We start from the raw sequence: 21721 nt of genomic DNA, 5'->3' as shown, positions 1-21721 counted from the left end.
GCGGCAACCGCAACCCACATCTCTTGCATAAAATCATGAGTTCGTTTCGTTTGATTGAAATCCTCTCTTATTCTTGTCTGTTTGAAAAAGGCCGATCTCGGGAAACTCATTGTTTTGGGCGCAGACCTCATGCATACTTTCATGGCGCCCCAGCGAGATTAAGCCGGAGTAATTGGACTTTTATGCCGGGAGAGGGTGAAACAAAGCAGATTTACATTATTTTTCTCTACCTGTGGTTTACTTGTTTTTCATTGAGGTTGGTAAAATATTTACCAAAAGTGACAAAAATGTACTTAAAAACAACAACGACAACGATATATTTATTTCTTAAAGTGTTCTATAAAGTACGAGTAAAGATAACAATAATGTCAATAATAATCACACTTGACTATAATACAAAACGTTACAATCATAGTTAATATCTTTGATATATAAAATATGTTGCTTCGATTATTCCCTTAAGTAAAAATTTTATTGGCACATTTCAAATCACACTGAATTGTTTTTGATAACATTTTTTAATAGATAAAAGGCACTTAAATATGGTAATAATATCTAAACAGCCAAAACGCCACAAACAATTTGCAATAATAGTTACTTAAGATATAAGTCAAAAAAAACCTAAAATATTAATTGGTATGAAATTATTACAGAGCCATAAGTCATTAACGACACATTTGGAAAACATAATAAGTCGTAAAATGTGTATAAGTAACTGTAGCTAAATTCAGAAATAACACGTTTTTTTGTTTTCAGGAATAACTTACTGGGAAAGTTTGTGAAATGGATTTGAAGGCAGCTTATAATAACAAACTACAAGGAAATCGGTAAGATTACGCTATACTTAAGTATAATATAATGCAATAAATAATGTCTTGCATCAAATTATAAAATGTTTCGACACTTTTACCAATGACATAAGTAAACCAGGTGTAGAAAATTAAAACCTTTTCAACCCATTCACTGGAAACACTAGTTCGAGTACCATTTACATGCTAGTTGCTCAGAGTAGTTGGGTTTAAATTCGTTTTCATTAATAAGAAGCTTTACATCAACTGCTTTATAGAGCAATCAAATCATTTGTTTGGGATGTATGGATAAGATATCCCAGTGTATGTACATCAGAAAATCTTATGCTTTTTTAATAAAATTCGAGAGATCATCTGAGTTATTACAGGTCAATATATAATACATCAACATTATCTAATGGCAATAACATAACAGTAAATAACGGCAAAGCTATCAACGTTTAGATAGTTAAACTATCACACGCCTTATAACTAAATTTTCATATTATTGCACTGAATCGGAATAAAAACGTGTGGATATATGACCACAAATTGTTTTACTATCCGAATTTTAAGAGTTTCTTAAGTAACATAACAGAGATGATGTCTGGTGAGATGAACACGGCAATCTTCAACTGCCGATAAGAATCGCACCTTAATAAAAAAAAAAGTACACGTTATGGTTTACTTAGCTGTGAATACTTCCAATACTAAGAAACACCAATCGTTAGTTAAAAATAACATAAAACTGAGTAATTAGTAGTTGTTATACCAGTAATTTTATAAATATCGGCGATAAACTCGTTTGAAGTAGCACAACTGCAAAGTTACACTGTTGAAAAGATCCAGACTTAGGATCAAAATAATTAATTGCAAGCCCAACCCGCTAGTTCTAAGTTTAAAGAAACTCCAACTACTTAGAGACAGTTTTGAAAGTTGGAATTGTGTTGGTTTAAAGCGTATACGACCAAAATGCTCTCACAAAACAAAAAAAATCTAGACGATGCAAAGGTGTAACACTGTCACAAGAAGTATCAAAGTGAAGGTCTGCTAGTTATGCTACGGAAATACAAAATCACTGGTCATTAAGTACACAACAGACAAGCGCTGACAAAAAAAATTAAGGTTTCTTAATACAGCCCAAATTAAAATTCTGAAAGCCTTTGCAATTAGTAGCAAACTTGAGCATCTGCCTCAATTGTTCCATCGTTTTCAGGCACAGTACCACGCAGCATTCTTCCCCCTTTTCTTTGCAGCCTTCGGTTTTCTGCACCAGCCCGAGTAAGGCCTGCTTGAACATGTTTTCCCCGCACGAGGACTTGTTAGTAGGAGTTTCAGCGCAACTATTAGTGTTCAAAGTGGTGGAAGCGGCAGAGGCGTTACTACTACAGTTGTGGCAGTCAGAATTGTCTGTACACTTACAATTGTCACACTTGCAAATATCGGCGTCTGATGCTAAACTTTTCAAAACGTCGTTTTTGGAGTTTCTTTGGTCGTTTAAAGAAGCTAGATAACGATCTACGTTTTCTATATCTTCAACCACGGCTAAGCGTCGTTCTGGTGGTTGACAGCTGTTTTGGATCGCAGGCAAGTCTAAATATGACTGTACTGCTGTTGAAATGGCCGTCAATGGGTTTTCGTTTAGAGTTTCGTGGAAAACGTTAGCTTGTCCTGCATTCGTGTAATTTCCCACAGCCCAAGCGCTAGTTACCTCTTCGTGAGTAGCCAAGTTCACTTGCAAAGCTTCAGAGGCTGAACTCGGAGGTTCGTTAGGACCCATCACAGTTTTTACACTTAGAATTTTTACATTGGTATTCGTACTAGTTTCGTTATTGTTTATAGAGTTAAATAAATTATCGCTGAACGCATCTCCAAAATCGTACAAATTAATTCCAGCATTTTCAAATTCAGTAATTAACAAATTCTCTTCAAGTTCGTTTTGAGCCTCATTAATCAAAGTATCTTCTTTGGCCACGTTTTCTATATTTTCAGTACCAATATTAAATGCCAACTGAATATCCACCGGTTCTGCAGTGTTAACTGTGGCATAACTTTTGAGCCCATTAGCGATTTCAAATTGATCGTTTTCGATAACGGAAGCATATTTGGCTTTGTTTTCTATTTGCATTTGGCCGATTTGTTCAGTTACCGGTTGAACGGGAGTTTGATTAAAATCGTTTGAGCTGCAGTTATTGAAGAAAGGATCGTATACGTTTGGGTAGTATGGACTAGATCGGCTAGATTGTTGCTGGATGTCTGAAGATTGACCTAATAACACAAACGTTTTTAAATTCAAACAGTTTTATAATTTGAATAACAAAATCATAATAAAATTAGACAAAAACTGTACAGTATATCGCAATAATGCGAAAAAAACACATAATAAATGTGGTCTTCAGGTCTGTAAATCTACAGCTTGTGGTATTACTTGAATGCTAAATATTCAACAACTCAGAGAGTTTTAAATAGAAAGCAAAAATGTCATAACCTAATTCACTGTTTTCAATCAATATTATGTCATTCTATTTTTGTTTCATTTTCTGTATAAGTACTTTTACTATAAAAAGTCCAATTAAGGCAAATATTCTTCTTATTTGGTCGAAAAGGTTAACAGGTGTAAGCAGCCCTTTAATGTATTTACCTTAATGTTTCGTTTTATGCAATAGCTTTAGTAGTGAATTTAAATTTTGGAAAAGCCCTTGAAAGAGATATTTGCCAAAACGTCCTCTACTGGCTACAATTCACCATTTTCGGAATATACCATTTCTTTTAAAACAAACTTTGAACCGCAACCTTCGGTTTATTTAAAAAGATTAAGGTTAAGGATTAAGAAAATTATTTGCAGAAAATTACAAATAATTTCTAAGATTGTAAGTTTTTTGAGATTCAAAGTTATTTTTGACAAACAATAATTAGACGTTTTTCCTAGAAGCGCAATAAGTAGCCAACAGCTAATAATTTAAATTTTACAACAATGCTGTATTGATATTGATATCAGTTTCAAAACATTATCATTGAACGATAATTGACTGGCTGCAAAGTCAATAACTAATGATTTATATGAAATGCAAAAAATTTATTTGGGTTATTTTTAGACCACAGACTAGCAAACAAAAGTTTGTCTGTGTTAATATTTATTAAAAATTCTGCAGTACAGGGTATCTCAAAGTTGACCTTAACTTAACAGTCTCAGAAATCCTAGTACAGAACTTAAGCGCAAAATTGTAAAATTAACAAAAGAGAAGATATGATTTTCGGTGTTTAGATACAAAAATATAATTTACGGTGTTTGGCGTTTAAACAAACAGTAATTCGCTATAATTGACTTGACTCCTTATTTAATCGCTGAAATAGGTCAACTATAACTTTTTCTTGCGCATTTTATGAACCAATCCAGACATATACAAAGTGCGCAAAAAAAAGTTATAATGGACAACTTAAAAACGCTTAATTTTTTAAATGGCAACCTTGCTTTTTTTATGCAGAGTTTTACTTTTCAACTCCTAGCGGTTTTTTAAGAAGAGCAAAACAAAATAAATTTTATAAACGAAAATTAAATTTAAAGGCATATTTGTCAATATTTGTCATAAGTTTATTGTATAAGAGGCGTTTAGCATTGAACAACGACACTAAACTAAATATCTTATTATCAGTCCAAGATAATCCGACGACTGGTTCAAGAAATATAGCAGCAGAAAAGGAAATATCAACAAACGGTATCACCCCTACAAAATACATCAGCTCTAGGAATTAACAGAAGGTGATCCCGACAAAAGGCTGCAGTTTTGTGAGAAAATGTGCCTATGCCTAATGCAAGTATCTGGCTACAACAAGATAGAGCTCCTCCTCACTTTGCAAGGGGTGTTCGAAATTATGTTGACAGAACATTTCCAAACAGGTGGATTGGAAGAAAATGGCCAATAGAATGGCCACCGAGATCTCCAGACCTCACCTACCTTAAAAATAAGGTTTATAAGGTGAAGCCAGGAAACATCGAAGATTTAAAAGAACTGATTAGACATGAACGCCAATTAACAACACCTGAGGTTTTAGAAAATGTAAAGCAAGAGTTTAATTTGCGATGAGGGTATTGCCAACAACAGAACGGTGGGCTCTTCGAACACTTACTTCATTGATTTAGTAATGTTTATTGAAAATAATGTTGAAATATAAAAATGTTGAAAAAACCGCTAGGAGTTGAAAAGTAAAACTCTACGGAACTAAGTAAGTTTAAATGCTTTTAACCTCGTGCATAAAAAAAGCAAGGTTGCCGTTTAAAAAATTAAAGTTGTCTATCATAACTTTTTTTATTACGTCATCTCTCTTTGTATTGAGAATTATAACGTCTCGCATAAACTGACATATTACGTCACATTTAGCACTTATGTAACCGTATTTGTACATCCTACTATTGCAGATTTCCACTGAACTTAAAACACTCTTTACATTATATACTTTTCAAAATATGAGATTAATTTTAGTTAAATGGTTTTATTTATGAGTGATTATTCAGTAAAGTTTTGTTCATATATTAAGCGTTATTTGCTATACCACTTTGGATAAACAACTTGAATGGAGGATTAAACAAAATGAATGAAAACTGTTATCCACCGTTTAATTGCTTATTGTAACTAAATTGGTAGTTCCAAATGTGTGTTAAACTGTCGTCTTGATTGAATATAGATTTAAAAAAAGAAGACATCAGTAACTTTTCTGTTTTGATAAAACACCTTAAAACGCAAGTGTTTTATTCATTGATTTCGTGAATACAACTCTTTAACCATTTCTAACAATTACATATTAAAAAGTACTTAATGTACAATCTAATCTAATGGAAATCAAATTTGCATTATGCAACTGAAATGCTAAAAAACAGGTTTGTAGGTTTAATAGCTCTGTTGTAAAAAAGTTTGAAAGCAAGACTTTTCAATCAACCAACGAATCATAGTTCCAGTATTTATCTGCAAATTACTTATTTAACTTAATTATGGGGTCTCCACAATTAGTAGTACTCTCATTGGTTGATATCCCCTCTTAAAAAAAATAATATTTACAGTAAAACAATTATCTGAACACTTGTAGTTGATGCAACATTACACTCATATAATAATATTAATGATTGTTTCATGGGTAATCTGCTACCGTAAACAGTAAAGACACTAGAGTAAGATAAAACTTTAAACCGAAAATATAAAGAAACTAAGAACGTCACTTTTATTACAGCGCTGTAAAACTCTTTAGCACTGAAGTTAAATTAATCTTTAAACAACTAGCAGAAAAGTACTTAAATATTTAGATTAATGTGGTTTGGGTAGCAGTAAAACAATTATTCATTCAATTTAAATAAACCATCATAAAGCTCCTAAATGAGCAATTAAGCAATATGTACTACTCCCGTCAGTTGGAGTACTTGGTTTTTAATACAAACCTTTACAATGTGTGCAAAGTGTTTCATAAAACTACCAAAAATTTTAAAACAAGATAACAAAAAAGTCTGTCAAATTTGTGTGTGTAAATTGGTCAAACACACAGGCAATTTAATTTAACTTACCTTCTGGTATTTCCAGCAAAACCCCATCTTCTTGCTCCTGCATAGCATCCCAGTCCACTGCATCTCTTTCGAAATTATCAAACATCAAGTTGTCTTCAAGATCAAAATTTGATACTTCATTTTTAACACTGGTAGAAGTTTCAGGTACATTGCTTGTTGCAGTTCCAGTCTCCTGACTCAAAACTGCTTTACTGTAAGATTGTTTTTGATGGGTTTTTATATGCGACTTTAAACTGTGTGAAGTTGCAAAGGCTCTACTGCATTGAGGGGTCTCTTTACATGCATACGGTTTTTCACCACTATGAATTCGATGGTGGGTTTTCAAATGGTGTGAAGCAGAAAAAGATTTGCCACATCCATTTTCTTCACACCTGAAATTTTTAAAGTTATACACTTAACAGTGCATTAAGTTGTTATAATACAAACTTGTAAGGTTTCTCTCTAGTGTGGGTCCTCCGATGTTTTTTCAGGTCACTTAATGTAGTAAAAAATTTCTTGCAACCTGATGCTTCACAATTAAATGTTTGACCATTATGAATTCTTTCATGTGCCCTTAACCTGTACAAGGTATTAAAAGCTTTATGACAATCATCCTGGGCACATTCAAAAGGTTTTACTTTTGTATGTACTCTGATGTGTATTTTCAAGCTGTAGGATGTCAGGAAGGCTTTATTGCAATCAGGTACTGTGCACTTAAAACGATAGTCACCTAAAAATGTTACAATGTTAATTTTTGCTAAGAAGAGTGACTGTACTCTGGTAATACACCTTTGTGAGTTTTTAGATGAGTTCGAAGGTTACCTACAGTACTATAAGTCCTGGTACATCCATCATATTCGCACGGAAATCGGTTAATATTGTCTTTGGTTTCTTGCAGAGTGGATGTAGTTGAGTTGGAAGGAGATTTCTTAGTATTTGTTGGTGATATTGAGGTGTTGTAGCTGAAAAATACACTTTTGTTGTTGTTTTTGTAGTTGAATGAAATCACAGAAGAATTAACACTTATGTTCTAAATTTTAACCATTTTAAATTGCAAGAGAAGCTAAATATTATCACATAACCCCTGTATAGTGGACTTCACAACAACACAACTGTCCAGTGTTGCCAAAATGTTTTCTTATCCAAGATGAAGTGATTTGTCTATTAAACCTAATGTAAATAATATAGGAATGCATGAATTTGTGTTCAAAACTAGTTAATTAAATTTAATAAAGAAACATCAAAACTGTTAAAAGATATTACATTGACTCATCACAGTGTTGGCACACTGCAGTGATAAAAACAAAACAAAAAAAATTGAAAACGAATCCCGATTTGCTGAAGCCAGAACTTTTCCAAAATTGGCAATTTATCAAATTTTCACCATTTCACTTACCCTTCGTCAGAGTCAGTTTGGTCCTGTTTTATCTCATAACTTGTCTCTGGATTGAAGTACTTCTCGTTGACCGTACTATTATCGATATTACCAGAGCTAGAAAATAAATAATCCAGATTCTCGTCGGTCACACAGTTCTGAAAAGACGTCATGTCCAGTTTGGCTTTCGATTCGTGCTTATGGAAAAATGTAGCGCACATGATTTTTTCAAATTTTCCGCGTCGCGGTACCACCACATCAAAGAGGTTCTCTTAAAAACTGGGCAAAGCAAGGCCCAGATAAGAGTAACCCCATATTTCCTACGATAAGAATGATTCAGATAACAAAAATGACTTAAGTTAAGTCGACTTGTTTTGCTTGGGTATTAATAGATGTCGCTGACATCAAACATTGTTGGATGGTTGATAATTTGTCTATTTTGATTTAAATAGACAAAGATAAAGTTACGTCAGAGATTAGGCAACACACGTTACAGCGAGTTGTTTCACCGGTTTCGAAAGGCGTTTTTGAAACCTAAATCAAGACCCAGACACAATCCTATTACCTTTGACAATGACGAGACGACGTGAGGCTATTTTACAATTTGCATTTTCACATTTTTATCAATTTTCCAAACAGAAAACTAGTGGAAACAGGGGAAACTGAGCGGTCGCGGTTTGTTTTCAATCCTCTGTTTCTCTCTCATTCTTTTTTATCCTAAGGCAATAAGGCAGACTCAACGCCCAACTCTCTCTTGCACTCCTCTTTGAAGCGAATAACTTTCCGTTCGGCATTTGCCCATGTCATCTGTCAGATGTCATAATCCTATTAAACTTTCTCAATTCCTAGTCGTCACGTCACCGTCACTCGTCAGTCAAGTCAAAGTCAAATTACCTACAACACTAGCCTCTAGCCTCTCTTTTCGTTTCATATAGCCAAGATGGTGAGTTGTTTAGCTTATTTCCAAGTTTTAAAATCTGCCTTTTTCTCAAATAATTTGCCAAATTACTGAAAATTTTAACAAAAAAATATAAAACATGATTCTTGTTTTGTCGATTTACATTAATATTTTTCGCGTTTACTATACGAAACTTTAAAATTTTGCGACCTGAAAGTGTCTCAGTAGTGTAGTGTTTTCCTTTCCTAAATTTGAGTTTGTTCAATAACAAATTACTGTAAATCGTGAAGGAGTGCAGAAACTGTTTTTAGCTATACGGTAAATATGTTCTTGTTTACATTATTCTAATCTTTTAGGCTCGAGGTCCCAAGAAGCATTTGAAACGTCTAAATGCCCCAAAAGCATGGATGTTGGACAAACTGGGGGGTGTCTTTGCCCCTCGTCCATCCACTGGCCCGCATAAGCTGAGGGAGTCACTTCCTCTCGTTATTTTCCTCCGTAACAGGCTAAAGTATGCTCTTACTAATAGTGAAGTTACCAAAATTGTCATGCAAAGGTTGATTAAAGTTGATGGCAAAGTACGAACAGACTCTAACTATCCTGCTGGTTTCATGGGTAAGTTTTTTGTTTATAAATACTGTTGTCGTTTTCCAACCTTAGAATGTGCATTTTCCAATATTTGTGGCCCTATCGAAGCTGTTTCATACTGGTTGTGGTATTAATTCAGTCAAAGTGAGGCCTATATTAACTGTCTGCAATTGGTCACTGGATAGCTTAGTTCTGTAGCTTTTATCAGTATTACCCAAGCAGACTACATTTTTTTTAAAAAGGGGAACCTGTTTTGGTTCTTTAAAGTTTACTATGTGACTGGGTAACTCCACTAGTTTTTGACCTACCTTTACAAATTATTGACAAATACATTCCATGTATGTAAATATTATTAACAATTAATTTTTTTGTAGATGTTATCACAATTGAGAAAACTGGTGAATTCTTCCGTTTGATTTATGATGTTAAGGGCAGATTTGCCATTCACCGTATTACAGCAGAAGAAGCCAAGGTAAGTCTTTTTGGTTATTTTGACACTTAATTATTAAACTAATAAGCAAAGGGATGAAGTAACAAATTAAGGCACTAGTAAGATGATTGAGAACACTTTTGTTGTTTTCTCAGATGTTTCAAACCTTACTCATCTGATTGCTAAGTAATTATTTAAACATGATGCTTTTTATATTCTGCTGAGCCTCATTTGATGACTCTAGATTACCACTACCCAATTACTGATTTACTACCTACTTTTGTAATTGATAATACTAAGTCAAAATGAAATTTGTAACTTTGTTAAATTTGTGTTGGTTACAGTACAAGCTTTGCAAAGTCAGGAAGGTGCAGACTGGACCAAAGGGAATTCCATTTTTGGTCACTCATGACGGGCGTACCATTCGCTACCCTGATCCTTTAATTAAGGTAAGATTTTTACCAGTATCTCTTGGTATTAATACAGTGTCCAACTGTACTTTATAGGTAAAACTAAGTAGCTGTTTCCATTAGTTTGAGATACTCTATAAAATGCCATTTACAGTTTGTTGAAATAATGTTTTCTTTCCACATGATGCTTTTAAATAATACTGAGCCTCTTTTGATGACTCTATTCACACCACTACCCATTTACTGACTGATCCCAAAAATGTCCTTACTCTCCCTACAACATTTACTTAATTTAAGAAAGTTGTTTTTTCTTCAGGTTAATGACACAATTCAGCTTGAAATAGCCACCTCAAAGATCCTTGATTTCATCAAATTTGAATCTGGCAACCTCTGCATGATCACTGGAGGAAGGAATTTGGGACGTGTTGGTACAGTGGTTAACAGGGAAAGGCATCCAGGATCCTTTGACATTGTCCATATTAAGGACGCCAATGACCACATATTTGCCACTAGGTAAGTAAGTGGCTAGATTTGTCATGCTAATTTTAAAATGTTTGTTATTTTTTTAAGGTTGAACAATGTGTTTGTTATTGGCAAAGGAAACAAGGCCTTTGTATCTCTGCCAAGAGGTAAAGGTGTGAAGCTCAGCATTGCTGAAGAAAGAGACAAGAGGTTAGCGGCCAAAACCCACTAATCTTAAAAGTTTCTTTTATTTTAATTATTAAAACATGAAAAAGAAATAGACAATAAGTGTTTTATTTAACTCAAATTAAATCGTTTTTGCATTATTACAAATTAAGAAAGTTTTTTTTTTTTTCAATCATAATTTTGATCTTTTGATTTGAAATCTTATGCCTTAATGCTTGTTCTACATTTATTTACTTTGAAAAAGGTAAAGGCAATTGAAAAATTATTGAAATAATAGTTATAAATGTTTGACTTGACATGTGTTTTGCTGGATGCCTGATATTTGAACAATAGTTACAAATCACAATACGAAATTGATAAAGCAAAGGAACTAGGCAAATGATTGTCAGGGAAATAACAGTGTTTTATTTTTTCTGCTCTTGTTTATTATAATGGACTCTGAAAACAAAACAAACAGCAATAAAAAATGCTATTATAGGATAAAATTTATTGTAGAAGTTACTGGCAGTTCACACTCCACTACAGCACATTCTGAAACATTAATAAGACTTTCAAGAACAAGTTTTTATATAAATTTTTGTAATTACCCTCAAATAATCCATTTTAGGACATACAAAATCATGATTATTTAAGATCCACTGTTTTCGCTTTACATTGTATTCTTAACTTCCATCAGCCTGGTTGAAACTCTTTTAGCCAAAAGCTGTAAATAAACATTTTAATGTGATAAATTGTTATCTCTGTACCAAACGCATTTAAGAACGTTTCAGTGAAATAAATGTTACTTAAATACCTTGGGCGCATTCGAGGGAGTATGTATAAACTTACCGAAATATGCAGTAATCTTAAAGTGGACGATTAGTCTAGCCAAGCGAATCCAACCCTGGGAAACCAAAAGATAATTAGTCATAGATCTATAATATAGTAGACGTCAATTTTTCTTGCCCTAAATCTGCTTCTCTCGTTAATTAATTTGCAGTTTTAAGTTATTAAATTAGCTCTACAAAGGGAAGTACTACGGCGCTCAGTATAGTTTCTCAATTCAACGTACTGAAGAGTTAATTACTATCTAAATACCAATTATTGTTAGAGAAGCAGACTAGTGGCAGGTTTATAAGTTTAAAATATATTTTTTGTTGTAATGCAATTAAAAGATGTAACACAAAACCAATATGGTTTATGCATTATTAGTGTCCACGCATTTTCGTCTTGATAATAATTGATGTTGATTTAATTCAACTTTGATGTGGTCATGTTGGTAAACTAATTCAAATTACCTGGTAAAAAATGCAATTGAAATTAGGTTTATCACAAAACTTTTTTAGCTTTCCTGTACAGTTGTCATTTAGCGACGAACAACGTTCAATTCGCCTTTTTGCTATACACAATTGATGGAACAAAACGTTACACCAAAACAGTTTTACATCAAATAGTTCTAACTATACATATACAGGGTATTTATGAAATGTGGTACCAAAATTATAATAATATGTTCATCATCCAAAAAATCAGGTTACTTATTTAATTATAAATAAGTAATATCCCATATCAGTATTGTAAAGTTAGATGTTTTTAATTCTTATTTTAGTTTTATGCTTTTTTGATAACGTCTCTCATCATTGCACATCCTTTATTAAAACGTTAATTAGACATTTTGTTAGCATTTCAAATTTTCCAACGGTGGAAAGTTTCCACCCATTTATATTAGCATTCGGTCATTTTTCCGGGTGACAAAAAAACCGCAGTATCTGACAAGAGTCTGGATCGATCACTTGCGTTAATAACGTTTTAAACTTTCCACAACCTAAGACTAAAATTGACGTTTTTGCATAAAATTTCGTATAATAAACATCAATTGCATTCTAACATTTTTTTTTTGTTGTATCATAGTGCGTGTTCTTACCACCATACACCATGTAAACGTTTTTGTATTTTTAATTATTAACATTGTGTAATCAGCTTAACTTAATCATACACGTAGTATCCGACGATTAAGATCATCAAAATATTTAAAGCATCAGACAAAAAGCAATAAACTGGCACCGGGCAGTATCTTTTTGTTTCAACTTAGCATAGCCTACCTGTTAGTCAAGAGCCTAGTTAAGACTCTATATCGACGAGAAGTGCTGACGTTCTGGACCTTCATATGGGGTAAAACCGAACCCTGACCGGAACAAAGATTTACAATTCATCAACCCTGTCATGACAATTATATCAAGCCTGAAAACTGCTTCCTTTTATACGCTGCAAGGTGGAGGTTTTAACACTCTCCATTCCTCTTGAAAATGGAAATAAACCGGCTATTCATTTCATTATAGAGTGATAAAAAAATACTAGATATTGTTTAGTTTTTTTTTGGGCTATTACAATTTCATTACAAACCATAATAGCACTTTTAAACTATTCAATTTTCGGTAAAGATTACTCTAAAGAATGATATAAAGCATGGGGACTAGGTTATGAAATAGAAAGTTTATGAAAACGATTTGTTATATTAAATTAAAGCAGTTATATGCTACACTTCCTAGATAAACCAGTCCCATGCCTTATATAATTTTCAAAAGTTTGTACTTACCAGTTCAAATGATATCATCTGATACTGACTGTTGGAATATTAAACAATGAACCAATTTCTAACGCCTACGCCAATATTGTATCAACTATTTGATTTAAATCAGTATTGACCAGACACGACTGTATAGTTTATGTGTTGTACCTTATTATTAAAATTATATTGAAAGTTCTTACATATTATGTCCAAATTAGTGTTTTTGAATTCCATTTCATTAATGAACAATTTTCAACAGCGGAAGGTAAAACTTATTTAAGTTTAATAAAAATACTCTTCTAATATGGATGGGAGGGTCATTGCATTAAAATTACTTTTACTTTATGCCACTTAGAAAGGAATATATTCATAATAGAACATCACACAACTATTAAACACCTCTATAACGGCATGATTATAAAAATCATAAGTCATTCTTATTAAGAGACATTATGAGTACAAAAGGCAACCATTATTAAATATTTTAAAAATTAAGAAACAAACACTTCCTTCCATAAGAGATGATTGAAAGAAATACTAATAGATACTTAATAATGATATACCATTAGCTGACCAAAAATTAAATATTTAGGGCGTCCATAACGAAAACTTTAAATTTGCTTTTCCTACTTGACTGCGGTAAAGTGCACTTGTATAATAAACCTGCAATTTTGAAGTTTATATGTATAGAGTGAAAGCACCCACTTGCACCGACCTTTTCATGACATGTTCAAACAAAGAAAAAAATAAGTACGGGAAAGTAACTTTATCGTACTGAGTGCGGTAAAGTTACTTTTCCGCATTTATTTTATTTTTCATAAATATACATTCAAATCAAAAAACAAAATAACTGTATGTTTTTAATTTCTCAATTAAGAAGAAGAATACACTTTTAACCATCTTTGCAAACAGAGACTTTCATTTTAGTAATTTTACTATACAGTGCGTTTTTTTTAACGCGCAACATAGGATTTTACGTGTTAAATTTTTAAGCCCATGTTAGACCATTTTATTTTGGAACTGCAAGTCTATAACTTGACGGGTGTGTCTTTAGTACCCTGAAGCTTAAGTAAGTCTACCAATTTGGTCTAAAAAGTGATTAAAAACTGGAAAAAATCACTTTTTTTCGAAAAGATTTTATCGTTTCATACTCCCTGTATGCATTGTTGTTCCTTGTTGTTTTCGATACTGGCAGGGCAGGTAGCAGGTAAAGTGACATATTTTGACTGCATCACGACCCGACATCTTTTGAACGTCAAAAGGGCATTTTATGATTGTTTGGAATACTGTTTGGCTTCAAACGGAAGTCACTTTGAACAATTCACTTATAAAAATACTTCTTTTGTTCTTAACTTTCTTGATATAAAGTTAATGATCACCCTGTTTTACTTTCTACGCCAAATTTTACCTGCTACCTGCCGTGCCAGTATCAAAAACAACAAAGAACAACAATGCATACAGGGAGTATGAAACGATAAAACCTATTCGAAAAAATATGATTTTTGCAAGCTTTTTAACACTTTTTAGGCCGAATTGGTAAACTTACTTAAGCTTCAGGGTACGAAATAGCCACCCGTCAAGTTTTATACTTGTAGTTCCAAAACAACATGGTCTAACATGGGCTTAAAAATTTAACACGTGAAATCCTATGTCGCGCGTTAAAAAAAACGCACTGTACATTTTCATTCAGTTTAGTAAAAATTGATACTCGTAGGAAAAACTTTGTGCCTGACACATGCGGAAAGCATTTTCCCCGCCCTTTAACTGCTTTGAAGTCTCGTGCGAGAAAGTATCATTTTCCGCAGTTGTTAGGTAAATAGCTATTTCGTACACAATTACACATTCTCTCTCTCTCACACATCGGACATACGTTAACTAATTTGAAGTAGATCAAGTGTTTCTGTAGACGCAAGAAAAACAACTTTCTTAAAATGAGATATTAAGGGGACTTAGCACTTGTTTAATATTAAATTATATTATTATTACTCAGCGATAAAAATTGCAACTAATAAAAAACTGTCTATAAGTACTCTTTAACACCTACACAAAAAGCACTTACTTCAGAAATAGAAGTAGAGCAGTAATGTGCTAGTCCCTTACTACTTTTTCATTCTGTCTGGACACCCTTTGTCTCAAAAAAAAACATAAATATTAAAATTTTAGAACGTGCATGTCATGTAGTTGAAAATGCCTTAAAATCTGCGTCGTTTGTTCTGATAATCATCCTGCATTCCGCCGCGTCTCTTATCGCTGACCCAGTGACCTCTTCCAGGATTCGGCCTACCTTGGCCACGTCCTTCAAAACGGTTGTGACGCTCATATGAGCTCATGAATTGTTTTGGATCCTGTTATAATATTATAATAAATCGTATAGTTCGATGTATGCATTTCGACCTTCGTCACATCAAGTTATAATTAGTTTTAATGCCGCGTATTTACCTTTGATTTTATGTCACAATTATCTTAGCTTAAAAAAATATTGCCATAACGAAGACATCATACAACACACTTACACACATAAAATATCAAGTCAATTGGAAACGTGTTAATAAGTAACTTTCAACAATTATTCCAAATAACATTATAAGCACATTTTATCCAGTTTAGCTTAATAACAACTGCTATGTGTCCAATGAAAAGATATCCGCCAATTCTTAGTAAATCGCTAATATATTTACGTACATCTTTTTAACGATAATCTTTCTAATCGTTGACAATGTTGGAATGACTTATAGGAAAGTGACTATTTGTTCCAATAACACAGAAATAATCAGAATGCATTACATACTATGAAATAAAATAAGATAAATGTGACATAAAAATAAACAAGGTAAATAGGTATAGTCTTTAGTCATTAAAGACTGACACTGTGTGTAATTGTATTAGTGGAATACACTTATTGTCAGTGACAATCTCATAATATACAATGTCACTGACAGAAACTTTCTTTTCAACCGAATTTTGAAAAGCATGCATTAATTCATAAGATTTTTCTAGGAATTATTGTGTTTCAATCCAGTCAACTACGTTATAATAATTTGCTATTGATCTGACACTGCTAACAGTTTTTAATAAAATAATTATTATTACTGTTTTTGTCGCTTAGATTCAATACCAACATACATATGCCCAGCATTGTCACCGAGTACTGATAACAATGATGTTTCATACAATTGACAACAAAATTGGTGATAATTTAGGACATCGTCTAGCTGACACCTTAACTGGACTATGGTTACTTTCCTATTGGACCTTGTAAGGCGCATAGCAGCTTCAACAGTAACAATTTTTTGGTTGTCGCATTGCTCAGTTCAGTGCAATAAGTAGTAAAGTGAGCAACTACTGTTTAACGACAACACAACGCAATAACCACCTTAAGCTTATAGTATATACAATGTTCTGAAAAAACTCCCACATTCACAATATCAAATCAAGTTACCAAGTGTGATTTTCTACCAATCTTACTCCTAAAGGATTCACGACGCGGTAGAGTAGGCATCACAGACAGAGTAGGTTACATACCTAATAAATCATACTTTTCCAATAAAACTAAGCAGTTTTTACCATCCCGCTTGATGTCTGGAACTTAATAACGTTTATACTTTTTTCTTAATGTCAAAGGTGATACAGATTTATAGGAACATGAATCTCCTCCTTAAATCAGATGAGTTTAAACAACTATTGTCTTTTACTTGTCACACTTACGTAGCTAAAACACTTTGTTATTATCACATAATTACCACTCCCTAGTGTAAATCTACCCGCAATTGCTTAACTACTTAACTTTGATTGTCATTATTCAGTGCATTTGTTTCTTTCTTAATAAATGTCAAAATCTAAAGCAATGTTCTCACTCATTTCATATTGTTTTGTAATAGTATTGTATTAAGTACAGTAAGTAAAGCTGATACTGTTTCTCTTGATTGGAGCCATATTAACCCACCGTCCCATAGTAGTTCCGGATTGAAGTATGATAGTTTATATTTTTATATGTATTTAAACCTTACTTAAGCTTGTGTTTCTTGTAAGTTAAACTTTAAAACCTTACTCTATACGGATTAAAAAATTGTTTATCCTCAGGTTTTTACTTAACCCAAATTTATACCTTTATTTGTGATTTAATATTTATTATTTGATGTATTAAATTCAGTAGAACAAGTTAACAATATAAGACAAAATTATTCAGCTCCATATAGAAGAGAATTGATTTCTATGCTGTAAGCCAACAGTGAGTTAACTGTTTATTCCTATTGATGGTAATGGTAAACAATTAATTTCAAGTACCGGTGTGTAGTGTCATTACTCGCAGAATGTAAATTAAGTTAGCATTACCAGATCAATAACAAACACCAATTGACTGATCAAAAGACAACAATCCTGCACTCTCAAAAATAGAACCTTGTTAATAAGTGACAGTATCCATTCTATTATTTCATCTAATTCAAGTGCAAAAACGAAAATATTTCAAAGTTCATATCAATAATAGGAGTATCAGTTCTATAATGTTCAATAATTAATAATATATTATGTATTGTTATAATATACCAGGTATTCATTGGTCTTATGCTATAATTATACTTCAAAACATTTCAGATGCATATCTAAATGTATGGTTTTCAATCAGCAGATAATGGTAATCAGGTAGGTTATTGTTAACAAATATAGATATTTGTTGTTGTTTTATTATTATAAATCCCAACCCCAGAGTTATCATGTTCAAACTATAGTCTAATAGTTTTATATATCATAAACAGTTTGTTTCAAAACTAATATAACTTTGTTCATAGTTCATACTACTTCATACTTACACATCATAATACTTGCTATTAAAATGTGTTTAGTTGAAGTTTTTGCACTGAAATAGCTGAAAGTTTTGGATATATCACTGTCAAGTAGCAACAAGGTGTTTAAAACATATTCTATAATTTTGGAAGGTCAGACTTGCACAGCAAAAGTTAAGCCAATATCTTAGAGTTGGCTGTTATAAGTCAGGCTAACAGAAATGTTCTAACAATATTTCAAAAAGGCTAATAAATAAATCAAGGTACTTACCATGTCAACTCCACCACCTCCACTGCCCACTAAAAAATAAAAAAATATTTTTTTACACTCAAAGCTGTATGTTAAAAACTTACTGTAATTATTTCCACCGCCATAGCCAGGCTGGTCAAAAGCTTGCTCTTGTTCCTCTAAAAGACTGTCCAAATTGTGAGCTTGCAAAAATAAACTGTTTTCCTGCTGCCTTCTTCTCATATCATCCTGGGAGGCCTTCATTTTCTCATCCATTTCTTCTTGCTGCCTTCTCATAGCTTCCTCATGTCTTGTGCGCTCTTCTTCGGCCATACGCTCTTTCATTTCCCACTCTCTTTTCTGCCGTTCCTTGTCTAGTTCCCTAGCCTTCAACTGGTTTCTGAGCAGTTCAGTTTCATGCTCATATTTAGCAAACTCCATCTGGGCGACCAACTTTTCTTTCTCCAACTGCAATTCTTTTTTCAATGCCTCCTCCTTTTGTTGATGAAGTTCATACAATGCCTTCCATCTTTGTCCATATTCAAATTCAAAGCTGTCTGGGCGAGCAAATCTAGGAGGAATATCGCGCTCTTTCAAGAATTCTGGGTGTTTTTTGTTAATGTTTTTGTCAGAATAACCATCAACGTCTTCAACAATCTCATGAGCTTCTACTACTACAGGTTGAAGAGAAGTGGAAAGAAAGTAACAACCTTCAGAACATTTCTTAATAGCAGTTGCTGCAGAGAATTTTCTTGCAAAATGAATGTATCCTTCTCCAGTCGGCTTTCCACGTTCATCAACGTCAACATGAGCTTTTTCAATCTCCCCAAACGGACTGAACGCAAACGTAAGGAGCTCATTGGTGCAGTAAGGCGGCATATTCTTCACTTTGATAGTGGCCGTACTAGGAGCAAAACGAATTTTTAACGTTCTGCCCTTCAAATTTACACCATCTAATTCTCGTCTTGCCTTCTCAGCATTTGCGTGAAAATCAAACTTAATGAATCCAAAGTTCTTCTCTTTATTAAGAAAAATCTCAGCTGTTTCTCCAAAAGATTTAAACAGTTCAGTCAGGTCTTCTTCAGTAAAGTCAGCAGAAATGTTGCCAATGTATAGCCTGTTTCTGCCGTTAAAGGGTTTTTCGCCGATATCAAGAGGCGGTAAATCAAATGTGGGACCTTGGAATGAAGCTATTCTATCAGCAACTTTGTCAAAAGGTCCCCTTCTGAAACCACCTTCACCGTCGTGAGGACCGTCTTGACCTTCAAAAGGAAAAGGACCACCACGGCCTCCTTCTCCACCTCCACGTCCTCCTCGAAATCCGCCTCTTCCCCGTCCACGACCTCTAAATTCTTGCATGTGTGAATGATGGTCATTTCTGTCTGGACCACCTCCTCCTGGGCCTCCTCTCTGAAACTAAAGCCAATACTTGCAAAATGAGTTTTAAAATTTCAATTGCCTTCTCTTTTAGTAAAAAAAATTGTGACAACTTTTTAGAATAGCTAATTGAGTAACTGCTTAGCTTAAAAACAATCTTTTTCTGAATATCATTCCTTAAGAGCTTGAAATTATCTTCTGACAATAAAAATATACTTAAATGCAACAATATTAGTGATGCTCAGATGATTCATTATTAGATTATAATTTGAAAAAGTTAGAAGTTACAAGAGAGATGGGTTTTTACAACTATTGGAAAAATCACACAGCCATCTTTACAATATATTTATTTAGACTTTAAACATTATAAAAGCATTCCCAGTAACATGTTTGGTGTACATAAGAACTCATCTTCAGAATAGAATATAGAAAAATTAGGGGGCTTGACTGTCTTTTTAGAAGGGAATAATCTTTAGTTTTTTTTTATAAATAAGGATGAGTAGCCATATTTCTCACTTTTCAGAATTGGAAAGTGGAAAGGAAATGAAAGAGCTGTCATCGCCTTAACAAACAGAAGAGTTGAAATTTTCATGTGTAGAGTGAGGAGTTCGCCAGAATCTGACATCATCTATCTATTCAGTGGTGAAATATCCCAAATTACCTATAATCATTATCAACAAGGTCTATACCATTAAAATCAACAAATAGTAATAGAAATAAATGAGATTTATGTTTAATTTTAGTTGTTTATGATATTGTAACCTTTATTGACAGACATAGTTTAGATCTACTAGCAGCCAAAATAAAATAAGAGTAGAACCACATTGAACTTGAGCAACTTTAAAGTTATTCCTTATTATATTTAACTGTATAAACTCACTAGGAAATTTTATTTTATTTTATTTGCTGTATAAACCAAGCATGATGTCTGGTTGCCATTCCACCCCTATGACCTTAGGAGTAACATTCAGCTGTCAAATACATGTCATATCATATTTGTTATTATTGCATTGTTTAAAATTCTGGAGAGCATGGTTGGAGCACTGGCAGTTGGTAACCCAACTGGTTAAGTTGGGGGATAAAATTGCTTGTCAACCAAAAAGCCTCTCAGTGACAATAATATTGCTAACCATTTGATTGAACTGGAGCACAAACTTGGATATTTTTGGCAAACTTGAAAAAAAAACAACCAGATTGTATTTATTCACAGGCAAATGCGGACCATGTCTACTACTTTTCTGTGCATATCAAATTACTTATACTGCATCTTTTGTGCAGATCGAGATATTAGATATCAATTCACAGAGTGCATAAACAAGATACTAGATAACTAACATAGTTTATGTTATTAGTAAACATCTCAGTCAGTAATATATTGTTTACTCACAAACACATTTTATTTGTACAAGCCTTGCAAAATTGTGGAAATATATACTTACGTTCTGAAAGCCACCTCGACCTCCGCTAAATCGGCTTCCACCTCGACCACCTCGTCTTGGACCTCCAAAGTTATTGCCTTGTTCCCTAGAGTTGTTTTGATTTTGATTGGATTCAGATAGTTCTTGTTTAACGGGCGGAACTATTTCAATTTCAGGTTTCACTTCCATCGTAAAAATTAACTGTTAAAAACAATTAAACTACACAAAAAGTGCTTAAGACCCCTAAACGAACTTGTTATTTTGCTTCTTTTTTAGAAGAGGGAAACATGGGACTCCGGCTCCGCTTGGAAAAGAGAAAATTTTTGTCAGTTACCAGCGTTCCTCGTGTCGTGTCATTGTCAATGTTGTCAAAATACTCCAAATTTGAACTACGGGGTGCGTTCAGCATTTCATTGCAAGGTTAGATTAGGCAACCAAAAACACAAAATTTTCCGTTTAGAGGTTTAATGTCCATTTCGCCGACACTACTTGTCAACGTTAAGTTTACGGACTGGTTTGTTACCTTTTTTTTTAATAAAACTGTTTTTAAACTCACAGTCACAGTATCAGTATTATTAGTATAATGTATAATGATAATATTGTCAATATTTTAAAATATCCTCAAATAAACAGGATTTTAAAGATAAATGTGACCAACTATCCGATCTTTGTGGGGAGCGTTGATTTCCAATACTTCTCTA

At 33.2% G+C, this 21721-nt stretch overlaps 3 protein-coding genes and 1 non-coding gene across 7 annotated transcripts; 2 read left to right on the top strand and 2 right to left on the bottom strand.

Moving 5' to 3' along the window:
* Positions 1-293: 293 nt before the first annotated feature.
* MTF-1 (Metal response element-binding Transcription Factor-1) lies at positions 294-8049 on the bottom strand. 2 transcript variants are annotated; one of them, XM_081979155.1, is made up of 6 exons: positions 7715-8049; positions 7108-7280; positions 6766-7048; positions 6340-6710; positions 2211-3056; positions 294-1442 (listed from the first exon to the last, which is right to left on the bottom strand). In XM_081979155.1, the coding sequence occupies exons 1-6, from the start codon at positions 7912-7914 to the stop codon at positions 1420-1422; spliced, it is 1896 nt and encodes a 631-aa protein (XP_081835281.1). In that variant the 5' UTR covers positions 7915-8049; the 3' UTR covers positions 294-1419. The 2 variants fall into 2 exon arrangements, with proteins under 2 accessions (XP_081835281.1, XP_081835280.1); XM_081979154.1 differs by having other exon boundaries at positions 294-3056.
* Positions 8050-8472: 423 nt separating this feature from the next.
* Positions 8473-10769, top strand: RpS4 (ribosomal protein S4). Its single transcript, XM_081979158.1, has 6 exons — positions 8473-8636; positions 8948-9206; positions 9554-9651; positions 9954-10058; positions 10336-10532; positions 10590-10769. Exons 1-6 carry the CDS (start codon positions 8634-8636, stop codon positions 10711-10713), a joined length of 786 nt encoding a protein of 261 aa, XP_081835284.1. The 5' UTR covers positions 8473-8633; the 3' UTR covers positions 10714-10769.
* LOC145728847 (small nucleolar RNA SNORA16B/SNORA16A family) lies at positions 9271-9410 on the top strand. The gene has a single exon (XR_014178182.1). It is a non-coding gene; the product is annotated as a small nucleolar RNA SNORA16B/SNORA16A family (small nucleolar RNA).
* A 300-nt stretch (positions 10770-11069) lies between the features above and the next one.
* On the bottom strand, positions 11070-21349 carry LOC145728713 (protein no-on-transient A-like). Of its 3 annotated transcripts, XR_014178144.1 has the most exons (6): positions 21042-21349; positions 18351-19641; positions 18268-18296; positions 11496-11550; positions 11255-11370; positions 11070-11198 (listed from the first exon to the last, which is right to left on the bottom strand). XR_014178144.1 is itself a non-coding variant. In XM_081979157.1 (5 exons), the coding sequence occupies exons 1-5, from the start codon at positions 21207-21209 to the stop codon at positions 11360-11362; spliced, it is 1554 nt and encodes a 517-aa protein (XP_081835283.1). In that variant the 5' UTR covers positions 21210-21349; the 3' UTR covers positions 11070-11359. The 3 variants fall into 3 exon arrangements, 2 of the variants coding, with proteins under 2 accessions (XP_081835283.1, XP_081835282.1); XM_081979157.1 differs by having other exon boundaries at positions 11070-11370; XM_081979156.1 differs by lacking the exons at positions 11070-11198; positions 11255-11370; positions 11496-11550 and adding an exon at positions 13551-15560 and having other exon boundaries at positions 21042-21345.
* Between the last annotated feature and the right edge of the window lie 372 nt (positions 21350-21721).

Source organism: Ips typographus, linkage group LG4 (genome assembly GCF_016097725.1).
Source record: "Ips typographus isolate SLU linkage group LG4, UJ_Ityp_2.0, whole genome shotgun sequence".
Classification (NCBI taxonomy): domain Eukaryota; kingdom Metazoa; phylum Arthropoda; class Insecta; order Coleoptera; family Curculionidae; genus Ips; species Ips typographus.
This window is presented reverse-complemented; position numbering and strand designations above follow the sequence as displayed.